We start from the raw sequence: 13,996 nt of genomic DNA on the forward strand, positions 1-13,996 counted from the left end.
AGAAAACATTTGACAAGGATCCCACAAACTACAGAACATCACATTATTGTGGAATAGAGCTAGAAAAAGATCATTCATAATTGTTCCATTCAGCACATTTACAATGTTCCATTTTTATCAGATCAACACGTGTTGGCTACAGTTGTATAATCTGAACCCTTTATTTATACTTATTAGTTTCAGTCTGATGTCATATCTCAGCCTCCTTTTGAAGCAATTTCTGAAAAATGTCTATAAAATTATGATACTGTAGAATTTCCATCTTTTACAAACTCAGCAGAAGCTCCTGATAAGAGAATAATTGGATGCACATCATAAAAACATGATATGCATGAACTACCACAATAATATTTATATATTATATATATATAATATATATTATCGTGTACAGAGACAGAACCTCATTCTGAATGAAGAGGAGCTTTAAGCTTTTATTTTTACCCTTTTTGCAAATGTCAGTGTGGAAAAATTAAACCAGAAAAAAAAAAAGCAGAATCAATATTTTCACAGTGAAGTAAGCCAGCTGTGCCCTTGAGGCACGGCCTGTTGTCACGCACCAGCACTCACCACACAATTTATGCCACCATCTATTATGTGCTGCTTTACGCAGCCGCTCACTAAGACATGGTGTAGTATTAGAGCCATTTATAGCCTGTCTGACCGCTCAGTCACATCGCAGAGCTACACAAACACACAGCTGTTACTGTATGTGGATCACTGCGTCCACAGCTATGACTGAATGAATGTGGGCCACGCTTTAATGGATGCAGTGTCTGAATGAGCTGAGCTGGTCTATTCATATAGTAAACTGGGGGCACTTAGCACGCTATTGAGTTCACAAGCTGATGCTGCAACATACTGTAGGTCTGACTCGGTTTATAATTAGCTTCACAGCAAGTGATTTAATGGTAGATTACAATCATGCAAATACTCCGATCCTCCAAAGGCAGACTCTTAATAGTGATTATATGAGCTGGACTCTGATTTATGTGTGCATGCATGAGGAGACGCAGGCACCGTGAGAGCAGTCCACTCCTGTTCAGCTGATTTTCTTGATGTAATATCCTGTTGCTGATGATTTCTTTCTTTACCTGGTTAAATATTCCCGTCTTGTCTCGGCTGATTTCTAAGTTGTATCAGGTTTTCTTACTGATCCTGTAAATGTCAGATGTTTTTCTCCATACAAAACTAGAAAAACTACTCACTAGGACTGAAATACAAATATTTTCTTATGTTGGGTTTCACAGTAAAAAAAATAATAACAGGAAAATGCATTAACAGCAGTGCTTATGTGCAGGAAAATAAATGAATGCATGATTCTTACAGCTGCATGAATTTATATTTTTAATACTGAAAACACATCAGTGACAGCGGGACTGCCCATGTGCTGCATGAGCTCATCAACCTCTTTGCGAAGTCAGCTTAAAGCCTCTCAGCTGACTGTGTTCTGATTGGCTGCTCCTCACAAACAGAAGAACTGATATGATAGGGATATATTAAGGATTTCTGCACTCTTTAACATCATTCTGTTTCCTGCAAACTGACTGAAACGGAGCGTAAAAGCAGTCTGAAGCCTTCAGCTCTCAGGCCTTACTTGTTCTCATTATTTGAAACTTTAGCCGTGTTTAATCTGAGCATTCATCACCGGAACAGGAGATATGACAGAAAACAGTTTGATTTTAAGAAGATTAAAGGGCTGCATACTGATGCTGGAGCAGTGAAGCCACTTTTAAGCTCCATGTGTAAATCTGCAGCTGCTGAATAATGCATTCAACGTGTCCGCTTTATGGTTTTCGTGAAGTTAATGTCTTGCATTTATAACATGTGCTGCTTTCCTTAAGTGACTTCTGATCAATAAGCATCATCAGCCCATGAACGGACTCACCGTGCCCATTCCATACTTCAGCTAGGTGACACTCCCCCTCACCGGCCTCTTTGCAGTACTCGACCACATCAATAACTCTGGTTGCTGGAGTGACCGGGACCTCGGTTAGCATCTGCTGGGTGTCATTGAGGTAAACCGTCAGGATCACCTGCAGCCAAAGAAAAAAAATGGTATTATTATATTATTTTATATGGACACCCAAACTCAGTAAGATTGTTTCCTATGATCGATAGGAAACTGGCTGGAATCAGATCACTACCCTCCAAATGCTGGTCAATTAAATACTTGATCAAACTTAAGTCAGTAGGCAGATAAAGTGAGAGTCAACTGTGACATTCAAATCAAAGGTTTGTTTTATATAGAAAATGCAGCTTTAAAACATCAGTATATAACAGGATGAATGTTGGATGGTAAGAAGGTGACCAAGAAGCAGACTTTGTTCAGCAGCTACTGAAACACGATAAAGACGTTTATCTGTCTCATCACACCTCACAAAGCGAACACTACGAGGTCTCGCTTTGAATCGTGGGTTATGGTTTGACTTTGTTGTCATTTTCTGTCTGTTTATTGTTTCATTTTCACGCTTCTCTTTCAGGGCCTCTGCTTCAGCCCCTCGTGTGCTTCCTGCCAGTGTTCAATTATTCTTCTCTCTGAGTTCAGCACATGTCTCCACCTCTTTCTGTGCCAGACTCTCTTTGTACTCCGCATTAATATTTATATTGTTATGATTCTGTTCTCAGTTTTTTTTTGCCTTCGATGACACTTTGTTCAGTTTGCTTGTCTGATTTTTATGGACGTCCTTTTAACTTTTTGGCCCAGTAAAGACTGCCTCTTTACAGCTGCTTGTATACAGACTAACACACACAGACGGTTCTCTCTATGAACATGGCTAACACAGCCCCATCCATCCATCCATCCATCCATCCATGCATCCATCCATCCATGCATCCATCCATCCATGCATCCATCCATCCATCCATCCATCCATCCATCCATGCATCCATACATCCATCCATGCATCCATGCATCCATCCATCCATCCATCCATGCATGCATCCATCCATCCATGCATCCATCCATGCATGCATCCATCCATGCATCCATCCATCCATGCATCCATCCATCCATGCATCCATGCATCCATCCATCCATCCATCCATCCATGCATCCATCCATCCATCCATCCATCCATCCATCCATCCATCCATGCATCCATCCATCCATCCATCCATGCATCCATCCATCCATCCATGCATCCATCCATTCATGCATCCATCCATCCATCCATGCATCCATCCATCCATGCATCCATGCATCCATCCATTCATGCATCCATGCATCCATCCATCCATGCATCCATCCATCCATCCATGCATCCATCATCCATGCATCCATGCATCCATCCATGCATCCATCCATCCATCCATGCATCCATCCATCCATGCATCCATGCATCCATCCATCCATCCATCCATGCATCCATCAATCCATCCATGCATCCATGCATCCATCCATCCATCCCTGCTTATCCAGGTCTGTGTAGTGGGGGCAGCAGTCTAAGCAGAGACACCCAGACCTCCTTTAAATATTCATATTAATGATGACTATGATCTCTCTGCAGGGAATTTTATTAAAGAACCCCACACAGCATGTCTCTGGTCCTACACATAACAGAAGGCACTCTTCACCCGTTTTCTAGTCTGGGCATAAATATTTTGGATACCTGTGTTGAGGAGATTTTACTTTCAGATCATTGTTGTGCTTCATTGAATTTGTTTCTTAATATTAATTCAACCTGTGCTCACCGTGTTGTCTACTCTCATATCTTAAATCAACTCTGCAGGCAAATTTTCAGCTGCTTTTAAATGAATTCTAACAGCGGATGATGACTGTTTATTTTTACAAACACTGGAAGTTCTAGACGAGGTTAAACGCATCAAATCAAGGCTGGCGCTCCCTTGGATATTTGTATTTGTAGAAAAGGCCCCATGTCCACCATCTTCACTTTAAAGATTAATTACTGTTAACATGATCAAAGAGGCCACGGCTGCCTATTTTACAAAGCTGGCTTTAATAGAACCAAATTACTACTTGATACTGTCAGCAGGATCATCTCACCTGCCAAACCAGCTGTTACAATTTTGATGATTGTGAAAATTTTCTCCTGTTTTGTATTAACATGGTTGCTGTCCTCTGGATGCTCAGCATATGATTCTCAGTAGCTTCACACCAGCATCTCTTAGTCATCTTTCTAAGCTGCTTGATAGTATGAATACTACTTCATGTTGCTTGGATGTCATGCCGTCAGCACTATTAAAGGCTGCCTTTCATGCTGTTGGGCCATCTGTGCTATCAATAATTAACTGCTCATTGATTTCAGGGCAGGGCTCAGATCATTTTAAAATGCTTTTATTCACCCTTTGTTGAAAAAACATCATCTAGACCCATCAGTGTTTAGCAGTATTAGGCCCATCTCAAAACTCCCTTTTATTGTGAAAGTCTTAGAACAGGTAGTTGCACAGCAGACTCTTGGAGGAATTTAACATCCTTGATAGGCCACTCTACTCAGTCTGCTCTCCTCAGAGACTCAAATGATTGGTTGATTTGCAGGGATTCAGGGAAGTCTGCAGTTCTAGTAATAAAAGCTACTCATCCAGAGGCAGAAGCACTGGGAGGGCACATCTGGTACAACACTTGCGTGGTTTTTCTTCATACCTCACTCATAGAAGTGTTTTTGTTGCTACATCTAATCACATGGTGTTCCACAGCGTTTTGTTGTTGGCTCCATTTTATTTTCTTTGTATTTACTTCCTTTATATCAGCTTTTAAGAACATTTACTGACATTTTTTTTTATCATTGTTATGCTGATGATATTCAGCTTTATATCACTTTTAAACCTCAGTGTGTTTCTAAAGTTTTGTTTGAATTGCATAAAATCCTGGACGTCAGACAATTTTCTCCAGTTGAATGAGAAAAAAAACAGAGATTGTTATTTGTGCCCATGCCAGCCTGGTCCCCCATCCCAGAACCTTGGAGAGACTTTTGATGGGACCTGTCATTGGAGTTGCCTCACTTAGGAGGCATCCAGGAGGCACCCTGGTTAAATGAACCACCTCCTCCACGTGGAGTAGCAGCAGCTCTACCCTGAGCTCCTCTCCTCAGTCTCAGGGAGAAACCAAACACTCTGGAGGAAGCTCATTCCTGCTGCTTGTATACCAACAGATCGGCACAGCATCCTCACTACTGCTACACCAGTCTGTCAATCTCCTGCCACCTCCTTACCCATGAACAAGACCCTAAGATACTTGAACTCCTCCACTTGGAGTGGGCACTCCACCCTTTTCCAGGTGAGAACCAAATAAAATAAAATTCTCTTTAAATATAAAAGTTTCAGGTCTTTAGAGTAGAAGTGTAAATTATAGTATTGCAATTGTATTAATGTAATGCACACTAAAACATCTCATTTTACTGTCAGTTTATTATCGCTAACATATCTGGAAAAAGCACTTTATGATTTTAAACCTTACCTGGGGTACACGATCCCTCTCTCAATAATTCTGTTATCAAATCCTCTAAATTCTGCAGCCAAAAGATTAAAATGCCAATCAGAAAAGGACATCCTGTGTTACCGTCAGTGATGTCACTGGTGATGTCACACACCAGATAGTCGGGAGTCAGAAGATAAATTTAGGGTAATCTGGGATATGATGCGCATCGACACATCACAGCACTCACAGATACAGATACACTTTTTAATCTCAGGGCTACTTTTCCCTCTCTCTCTATCTCTCACACACAGACACACACACACACACACACAATATACTCTGTACACTAATCTGCAATATTCTATACACCTGTCCCAGATCATGTCAAGTAATCTCTGGCTGCATGCAGACAGCGCAGGGACAGTCTCTAAAGCTTGGATTAGACACACACACACACACACACACACACACACCCTTAAACCCTGCAAACACAGCAGGGCTTTTTACTCATCCACAAATCATTTAAAGTAGGCTAATCGTGGCCTCAGAAGCGCTGAAATTGTTTTTTCAAGTGCTCAGAAACATCATTTGTTACACTCACAGGGTGTCGGCACAGATAAAATGACTCTTTATAATAATAATAATAAATATCATCTCCTTTAAGTGATTTAATAAAACACGCAGCCAAAGCAGGTTAAGATGAATGCAGCGCGTATTTGACAAATAACTACTGTATGTAAATCACAGACCACAGATTAGTCTGGGTTACTGTGACACCACAAACTGTTGTCTCTCTTAGGGAAAAAAGCCAAAAAAATAATGCTTCATTCTGACTTCATTAGTTTCCTTAACCTTCAAATAACTGAGTGGGATCACACATTTATTTATATGTGCCCCTGTGATAAAATATCTCACAGCATGAATTTTCCAATCAGTTTCTTCTACAAATTTTCATAGTTTGTTCTTTTCACAGGATTTGGCCTCCATTTAATAATCCGCACAGGCTTTCATTTTATTGTAATTTGTTGGGAATCGGGCATCTCATTTTGACACATTTCAGATCTTAGTGGCAGTGGAGCAGTGGGTAGGCGCTCGCCTTGCAGCCGGAAGGTTGCAGGTTCGAGCCCCTCTCCCTGCGCTGTGTCCTTGGGCAAAACACTTAAACCACATTGCCTAACGGTAGCGCCGGTCTCTGGCTGCATGACCGCAGATGCTCGTCCCTGGATGAGTGATCTGGGACCATCGTTTCGTTGTGTGCCTTGTGTGCACAATGAGTTGAATCTAACATGTTTCAGCAATCTAAAAATTGTAAAAGTTTCTGCAGGAAATGTTTAAATATTACACATCTAGAGGATCCAGAGGAGCAAATGAAGGACATTACTGAGTGATTATTAAACAAAAGGCAAGCCTGTGTGGTTTTCTTAAACCTCCTTTTTGCATAAAATGATTGAAAACCATAAATATAAAAGAGGTCTCAAATGACCCCAACTGATCATTTTATTTGCTGGTTACACGAGGGTTAAGCTGAGCTCTCGGGGCCTCCGTAGCCTGTTATTAAATGTTAATCGGCTGTATTAAATGTAAAGGTTCGGGCACGAATGGCTGAGAACAAAACAAACACTGACTTGCACTTCACTGATTCTTGCATTAAACTTTCCAAAAGGTTCTTCTGGGTTATTATGAGAAGCGCATACAAACACAAGCTGACAACATACAATAAAAAGCTTTTTACCTCCAAATTCTGCCCCATCTAACATACTGTCCTCACATAATTCCTGCATCCCCAGTTTTATTTTACAGTTTGTCTGGGATGAACTTTTTGTCCTTCAGTATCATGTTGTCTTAAAAATATTATTATAGTATCAAGCTGAAGCAATCAGCCAATCAGATGGCAGCACCTTAATGCATTTGGGCATGTAGGCAATGTCATGACAACCTGCTGAAGTTCACACTGAGCATCAGATTGGGGAAGAAAGCTGATTTAAGTGACTTGAAATGTGGCACGGTTGTCGTGCCGGATGAGTTGATCTGAGTATTTCTCTGTGGTTTACAGGGAACGGGCTGAGAAAGAGAAAACATCCTCCAGGTGGACTAGTGCTTATATAGTGCTTTTCTACTCTGAGCACACAAAGCACTTCCATGAGTATCCAAGCTAAGTGCTTTTTTTTTATAATCTAACATTCACACTCCAACGCTTGCATTTGAGAGCAACTTGGGGTTCAGTATCTTGCCCAAGAATACTTTGGCACACAGCCCAGAGCAGCCAGGAATCAAACCACCGACCTTCAGATCAGTAGGTGACCTGCTCTACCTCCTGCGCTACAGCCAACATGCCTCGTTGTTCCAGAGGTCAGGGGAGAACGGCCAGACTGCTTCGAGCTGAGAGGGAAACAACAGCAAGTCGAATAACGACTTGTTACAACCGAGATATGCAGAAGCAGATGGGCTGCAGCAGCAGAAGAGCACACAGGGCGCCCCTCCTGCCAGCTAAGAGCAGGAGACTGAGGCTACGATACACACAGGCTCATCTTTATGTTTTAACTTGAACTCTATTATGTTCACAGACCTTTGGTGCCTTCCCTGAGAGTCAGACCAAAAACCAAAACCACACAACTGACAGGCAGCATATGAACAACAATAAAGTTAAACAGGAACCAACACACAGAATTCCCATTAGCAGGAAAACCACAGAGAGAAGAACAGGAATGAGAGCCTCAGGAACCCAAACACAGTAACTGAGAACCTGAAAAAGCACCGTATACAGCACGAAAACCACTTGTTCTAATTCTTACTGATAATTTGAACATAATGAACTCTGAGTAATAATTTCTTCCCAGCTATCAGTGACTGTGTATGTGACCCCCCCACACACACACACACCACACACACACACACACACACACACACACACATACACACACACACACACACACATACACAGAGGCAGATTGAGTTGTAGTTCCTGAAATGCCTGCGGGGCTGAATGGAGTGACTCGGGCTATTTTCGGCCTAAGAGAAGGAAAAAACAGTCAGATAGAGGAAGAGTGAGCCCGGGTGACAAACAGCCCATAATAGTGTCTGCAGGAAACGATCAGCGCTCAGTTTATTAGTCACTCAGAGGCATTTTAAAACAGTGAGTTACCCTGATTCCTTCAATCAGGGCCTAGAAGTAAAGTACAGTAAACTCCTCCCAGCTTTCCCAACAAAAAGAGCCACAAAAACCCCAAATACACACAGGTGACTTCATCTTATTAGAGCGAGAAGGAAATGTAAAAATAAAAAGCAAAGCTGTTCTGTCACCCACTCACCCAGTGTTTGCTTTTCCTGGTTTTGAGCTTCTTCTTCTTCTTCTGTTTCCTGCAATTACTCAGTTTGAAGTTTTCAGACAGAAGCACCAGCCGCTCCAGCACCAGCCCCAAAAAACGCCTCATTGGAAAATCATCGAGCGAAAGCACACGCGGCAGTGTGTGTGCACGTGTGTGCGCGCATGTGTGCGTATGTGAGGGAGATATAATTGGTGGTGTCAGACAGAGAAAGTGGTGTCTTTGTAGGTGAGAGTGTTTGAAATGTATGTGGAGCAGGGAACACAAATATGAGAGAGGGTGTCAGTGAGGGAGGAGGGAAGGAGTCGGCTTTCAGTAAATATAAGGGGGGGGGTGAGATATAAGAAAGGGAGGCTGGTCACTGGCTGTTAGTGGGAGTAGACCATGAGCTGGGGCTGATATAGTTATATGTTAATCATACATCTGGCACGATGGGGGTGGCTCTATTTTTATTGTCAGCGACTGAGTCAAAGGTTTGACTGTAAAAAAAATCATCATTTAAAAAGGACTCGTTTCCTCACCAGCTTCAGGTCGTCAGCGCTGGAGAAGTTTTAGTTGTTCAAAGGGACCCAAATACAGACGAGAGCTTTAACTCTGTTAACCACAGTCAGATAAAGGTGACGATAAAAATACAAAACACCACAAAGCAAGCAGGTGGGTGCAGGGGACATGAAGCACAGGAGCATAGATGGTGCACTCGAGAAGGAAAAGAGATGATCCAACAAAGAGCGTGAAAGGTACCCCCCCCCCATTTCTCAAACTGCAGAGCCTCGACTTTCCTCGTGTCTTAGTCTCTCATGTGGGCGGAGAAGACGACGAAGAAATACGAGCAGGGAGGATTCGAGACATCCTCACTTTGGAGCCTCGTCTTAAAGTGAGGATGATGTTTGGCACCGCTGCATCACAGCGAGGTTCCTTTTAGACAAATCACAGCTGGATTTCAGAGTCTCAGATGTTACAGTGTTGATGATGTGTTTTATATCAAGGGCCACTTTTAATTAAATTCACAACATGGTGCAATGTGACAGGTACCGAACCTATTTTTTTAAAGTCGCACACAGAAGCAGTGCAGAGACAAGGGTCTAGAAAAGTCCTCCTCCCTCCACGGTTTATATATTCGAGCTGTGCATCACACTGCAAAGGATCGACCTGTGCATGCTCCCTTATGGTTCCTCCTGCAGCTTCCTCTGGCCTCTAGATGCTTTTTAGGGATTCAACTCAGTGCACTGAGGCTGATGTCTGGGTCACAGGCATCAGCAGGCAGGAGGACAGAGGAGGCCAAAGCCTCAGGTATACACAGCGAGCTGATTAGAAAACAAGTCACAGGTAGGAACAGGGCACAGGTAGAAAAGAAGGGCAGGCAATCAGGACAGGAGAGACAAGGAACAGAGACATGAAGTAAACACCACAACACGACACATGAGAAAACCAACGTCCAAAGTAAAACAGGAAACAATCAAAAGATCGGCCACTTTGTTAAGTACACTTATTCAACCTCTTGTTAACACAAATATCTAATCTGCTAATCATATGGCACCAGCTCAGTGCACTTAGGCATGCAGACAGGGTCAAGATGACCTGCTGAACATTCAGACATTCAGATGGGGGGTCAAAATTTTGAATAATCAACTTGAAAGCATTTTGATCTATCCTGCCTTGTATCAGCTGTTCAGACTGCCAGTAGTGTTTCTTGACACGCTTTGGGCCCTTTAGTACCAACTGAGCATCATTTAAACTCCACCTGAGTATTGCTGCTGACCACATCCAGCTCTATGACCACAGCATACCCATCTCCTGATGGCTGCTTCCAGCAGGATAACACATCACGTCACAAAGGTCACATCCTTCATCATGAGTTCACTGTTCTCAGATGGCCTCCACAGTCACCAGGTTTCAGTCCAATAGAGAACCTTTGGGTGGAACGGGACATTCACATGTAGCTGACAAATCTGCAGCAACTGTGTGATGCCATCATGGACCAAGTTCTCCTTGTTGAATCTGTGCCACGAAAAACTGAGGCTGTTCTAAAGGAAAAAGGGGATCCAACCCGGTACTAGCAAGGTGTACCTAATAAAGTGACCAGAGGGTGTAATATTTCATTGGCAATTACTGTAAAGTGCAAAGAAAAAAGTGTAAGACACCAACACGAATCTCCCTCATAATAAACAAAAAAGCTGCAAAAGCACAAATATCTTCTGAATATGAGAATATCTGTGGTGTGGACTGAAGCTGTCCAGCAGCAGCAGCAGTAAAGCTGGAGGGCAGAGATTAGAGAGGCTGCACTGATACGCTGCAGCATGACTGCACTGTCTCACACACACACACACACACACACACAGAGGATGCAGAAGGTACACTGGCAGAAGAGCCCCCCCGTCACACAGGGTCACATGTTGGGTGCATGTGCTCAAAAACACACAGATAGCCTCTGTCTCTGCCGCAGCTACTGGCACAGATCAGTCCATGGTTCAGCAGAAAAGAGAGACGTCACACACACACACACACACACACACACACACACACACACACACACACACACACACACACACACACACACACCACACACACACAATCAGATATCTTCAGCACAGATTTATCATGTGGCTCTGACTGATATTTACGCCCCACAATCCTTTGCAGCTGCCTGGAGACGCTTGAGCCAGACAGTGACAAGTGAGACGGACTTTTCTTGATTAAAGAGTCATATTCAGCAGCGAACATCATTAAGAGCTTTCATCAGTCACATGTGTCATTAATATATAAGAGGCGAGATTAAGTTTTAATCACGGGGCAGCAGCGTTTACTTTAAATGATAGCAGAATCTATGACTGACACATTTATTATCAGGTCCCTCAGAGGGACTGAGATGTACTCTGTGTGTGTGTGTGTCTGTGTGTGTGTGTGTGTGTGTGTGTGTGTGTGTGTGTGTGTGTGTGTGTGTGTGTGTGTGTGTGTGTGTGTGTGTGTGTGTGTGTAGGAACTGGATTTAATAAACAAAATGTTCATCCAAGTTCCTCAAAGGGACAGTGATGTACAACCACCCACAAGATACAATACAGCCACAGAGCAGAGACAACCAGACTCACACACTTTTCTAACCATTTGACCATTATTTTGAAAGTGTGTGTGTGTCTGTGCGTCACACTAAGGTATATGAGGGATATGAGAAGCCCCTCAGGCATGCTCATCAGCTGTCACCAGCTGCCCACTGAAAGGACAGGAGCACACAATGTGTTCCTAAACAGCGCTAATCATTCAGTGAAAACTAACTTCATGTTCTGCAAGTGTTCATGATTAAAGCTTCAGGTTCTGAGCGTGTGTGAACATCAGGATCTGTATATTTCAGTATGTTTGCTTGATTCATTTTATAAACGCACACACATCCACCTTCAGCAGGTGCGCGCCGGTAACAGCAGCTTAGATGTGAGTCTGCTCTTTCTTCGGGTGTTTTTCAGTTGAAAATAATCAGGTTTGAATGATTTTGTGCTGCAGCCTTGCTTTTTGTCTGCGTGCCTGTTCATAATGTCAAGGTGTGTGGAGCGCGGGGGTGACGACCCAAAAGCAGGATGCCGGAGACAGAACTGAAAACCCAAAGGTGAGGCTGAAAATGTCACGGTCTTATTATAATAGTTCCTGGTTTGTTTCTTTATATTTATATTTCTGGTTTGAGTTCACGGGTTCAGTTAAATTGTATCCTCTGAGTATTCTGGTCTCCCTTATGCATCCGTGTCTGATTTGTCCTCCTCTCTGTGTTTGGTATTAGTGAATTATTCTCAGGCCCTCCTGGTCTTAGATTTCAAGGTTCTGTTCTTGGTTATTAGTTGTTGCTTTCTATACTTCATTATGGTTCTCCTGTGTTCCCCGTTAGATGATGTTCCTTCAGTCTTGGTCTCCATCAAGTTTGCATGGGTGAGTCTGTTTGTTACTTCCTGTTTTACTTTGGTGGCCTTTGTGTCTTGTACTTTACATCTAGGCCTTGTTATTCCCGTGTTTCCCACCTGTTTCCTCTCTCCTCGTTACCTCGTGTATAAATTGCCTGTGTTCCCATTGTTGTGTGCTTCCTTGCCCTGTGTTCTTGTCAGACTCTGAGTTTTGCATCCCTGGATCTTCTCATGCCTTGTTTGTATTTTGCTGTTTTGAAGGAACTTCAGCATTAAAGCTGTATCAGAATTCCTGCATTTGGGTCCGACCCTGCCTGCCACACACAGCCGGGTTTATGACAGGAAACAAGAATACAAATGAAAAAAGTCCATCCATCCATCTGCTTATCCTGTTCAGGGTTGCAGGGGGCTGGAGCCTATCCCAGCTGTCATAGGGCAAAAGGCAGGGTACACCCTGAACAGGTCACCAGCCTGTCAGGGCCAACACAGAAAGACGAACAACCTTTCACACTCACTTTCACACTCTCATTCACAATTTAGAGTAGCCAATCAACCTAACCCCAGTAAGTGCATGTCTTTGGAATGTGGGAGGAAACCGGAGTACCTGTAGGAAACCCACGCAAGCACGGGGAGAACATGCAAGCTCCACACAGAGAGAGGGAGAGGCCTGGGCCAAGGTGGAATCGAACCCAGGCCTTCCAGATGGTATTCTATCTGTGAGGCAGCAGCGCTAACCACTGCACCACCGTGCTGCCCTGAAAAAAAGTCCAAAAAGTAAAAAACAAACAGTAATTCAAACAGACACGGCAACAGAGACTGAGAGGAAGACGAGGAGGGCTGATTCGGTAACGACCGACACGCAGGAATCCAAACTGGAAGAAAACAAACTGTCAAAGAAAAAAAACAGGAAGTAGCCAGAAGACGAATACTAAACAAAGACAGATGAGACTCTCATTATCATGAAGACAAAAGAAACAAAGGAACCATTTTAAACTAGAGCTCAATAAAAACCAAGAGTTCACAATTACAGCTAGAACAGTAAATCTCATAACAGGCTAAACTAAAACTCATCATACGAGCATAACAACGACCCAAAGCAGGGGCTCCCGTCTGCCCACTGGTCGATGGAAGCCCAAGGTTGTCAGCCCAAATGGGTGTGCGCAGAAAACAGGAGGTACGCGTACCCCACTTCAACCGGCTCCTTCCAATATGGGGGGGCAGTGGCTCTAATCCCTCCACATGTTCCTGACTCCATGTCTAAGGATGAGGCCGGCCACCCTACGGAGGAAACTCAGTTCAGCAGCTTGTATTTGTGACCTTATTCTTTCATTTCCCAGATTTCATGACCACAGGTAAGGCCTGGAACACAGGTGGGCTGGTAAACTGAAATCTTCAGCTTACAGCTCAACTCTCTGTTC

The 13,996-nt window shown here is 43.2% G+C and overlaps 1 protein-coding gene across 4 annotated transcripts in view; it reads right to left on the minus strand.

Moving 5' to 3' along the window:
- The window catches only part of LOC115772186 (apoptosis-stimulating of p53 protein 1-like), a 52,813-nt gene that overhangs the window by 33,237 nt on the left and 5,580 nt on the right, over positions 1 to 13,996 (minus strand). For 3 of the 4 annotated variants that reach the window (XM_030718201.1, XM_030718200.1, XM_030718202.1), the window contains exon 2: positions 1,886 to 2,033. In XM_030718201.1, coding sequence (XP_030574061.1) covers positions 1,886 to 2,033 — 148 coding nt within the window. Of the gene's footprint in view, positions 1 to 1,885; positions 2,034 to 8,682; positions 8,824 to 13,996 lie in introns of those variants that run through there. The other variant, XM_030718207.1, reaches the window with a different exon arrangement.

Source organism: Archocentrus centrarchus, chromosome 22 (assembly GCF_007364275.1).
Source record: "Archocentrus centrarchus isolate MPI-CPG fArcCen1 chromosome 22, fArcCen1, whole genome shotgun sequence".
Lineage (NCBI taxonomy): Eukaryota > Metazoa > Chordata > Actinopteri > Cichliformes > Cichlidae > Archocentrus > Archocentrus centrarchus.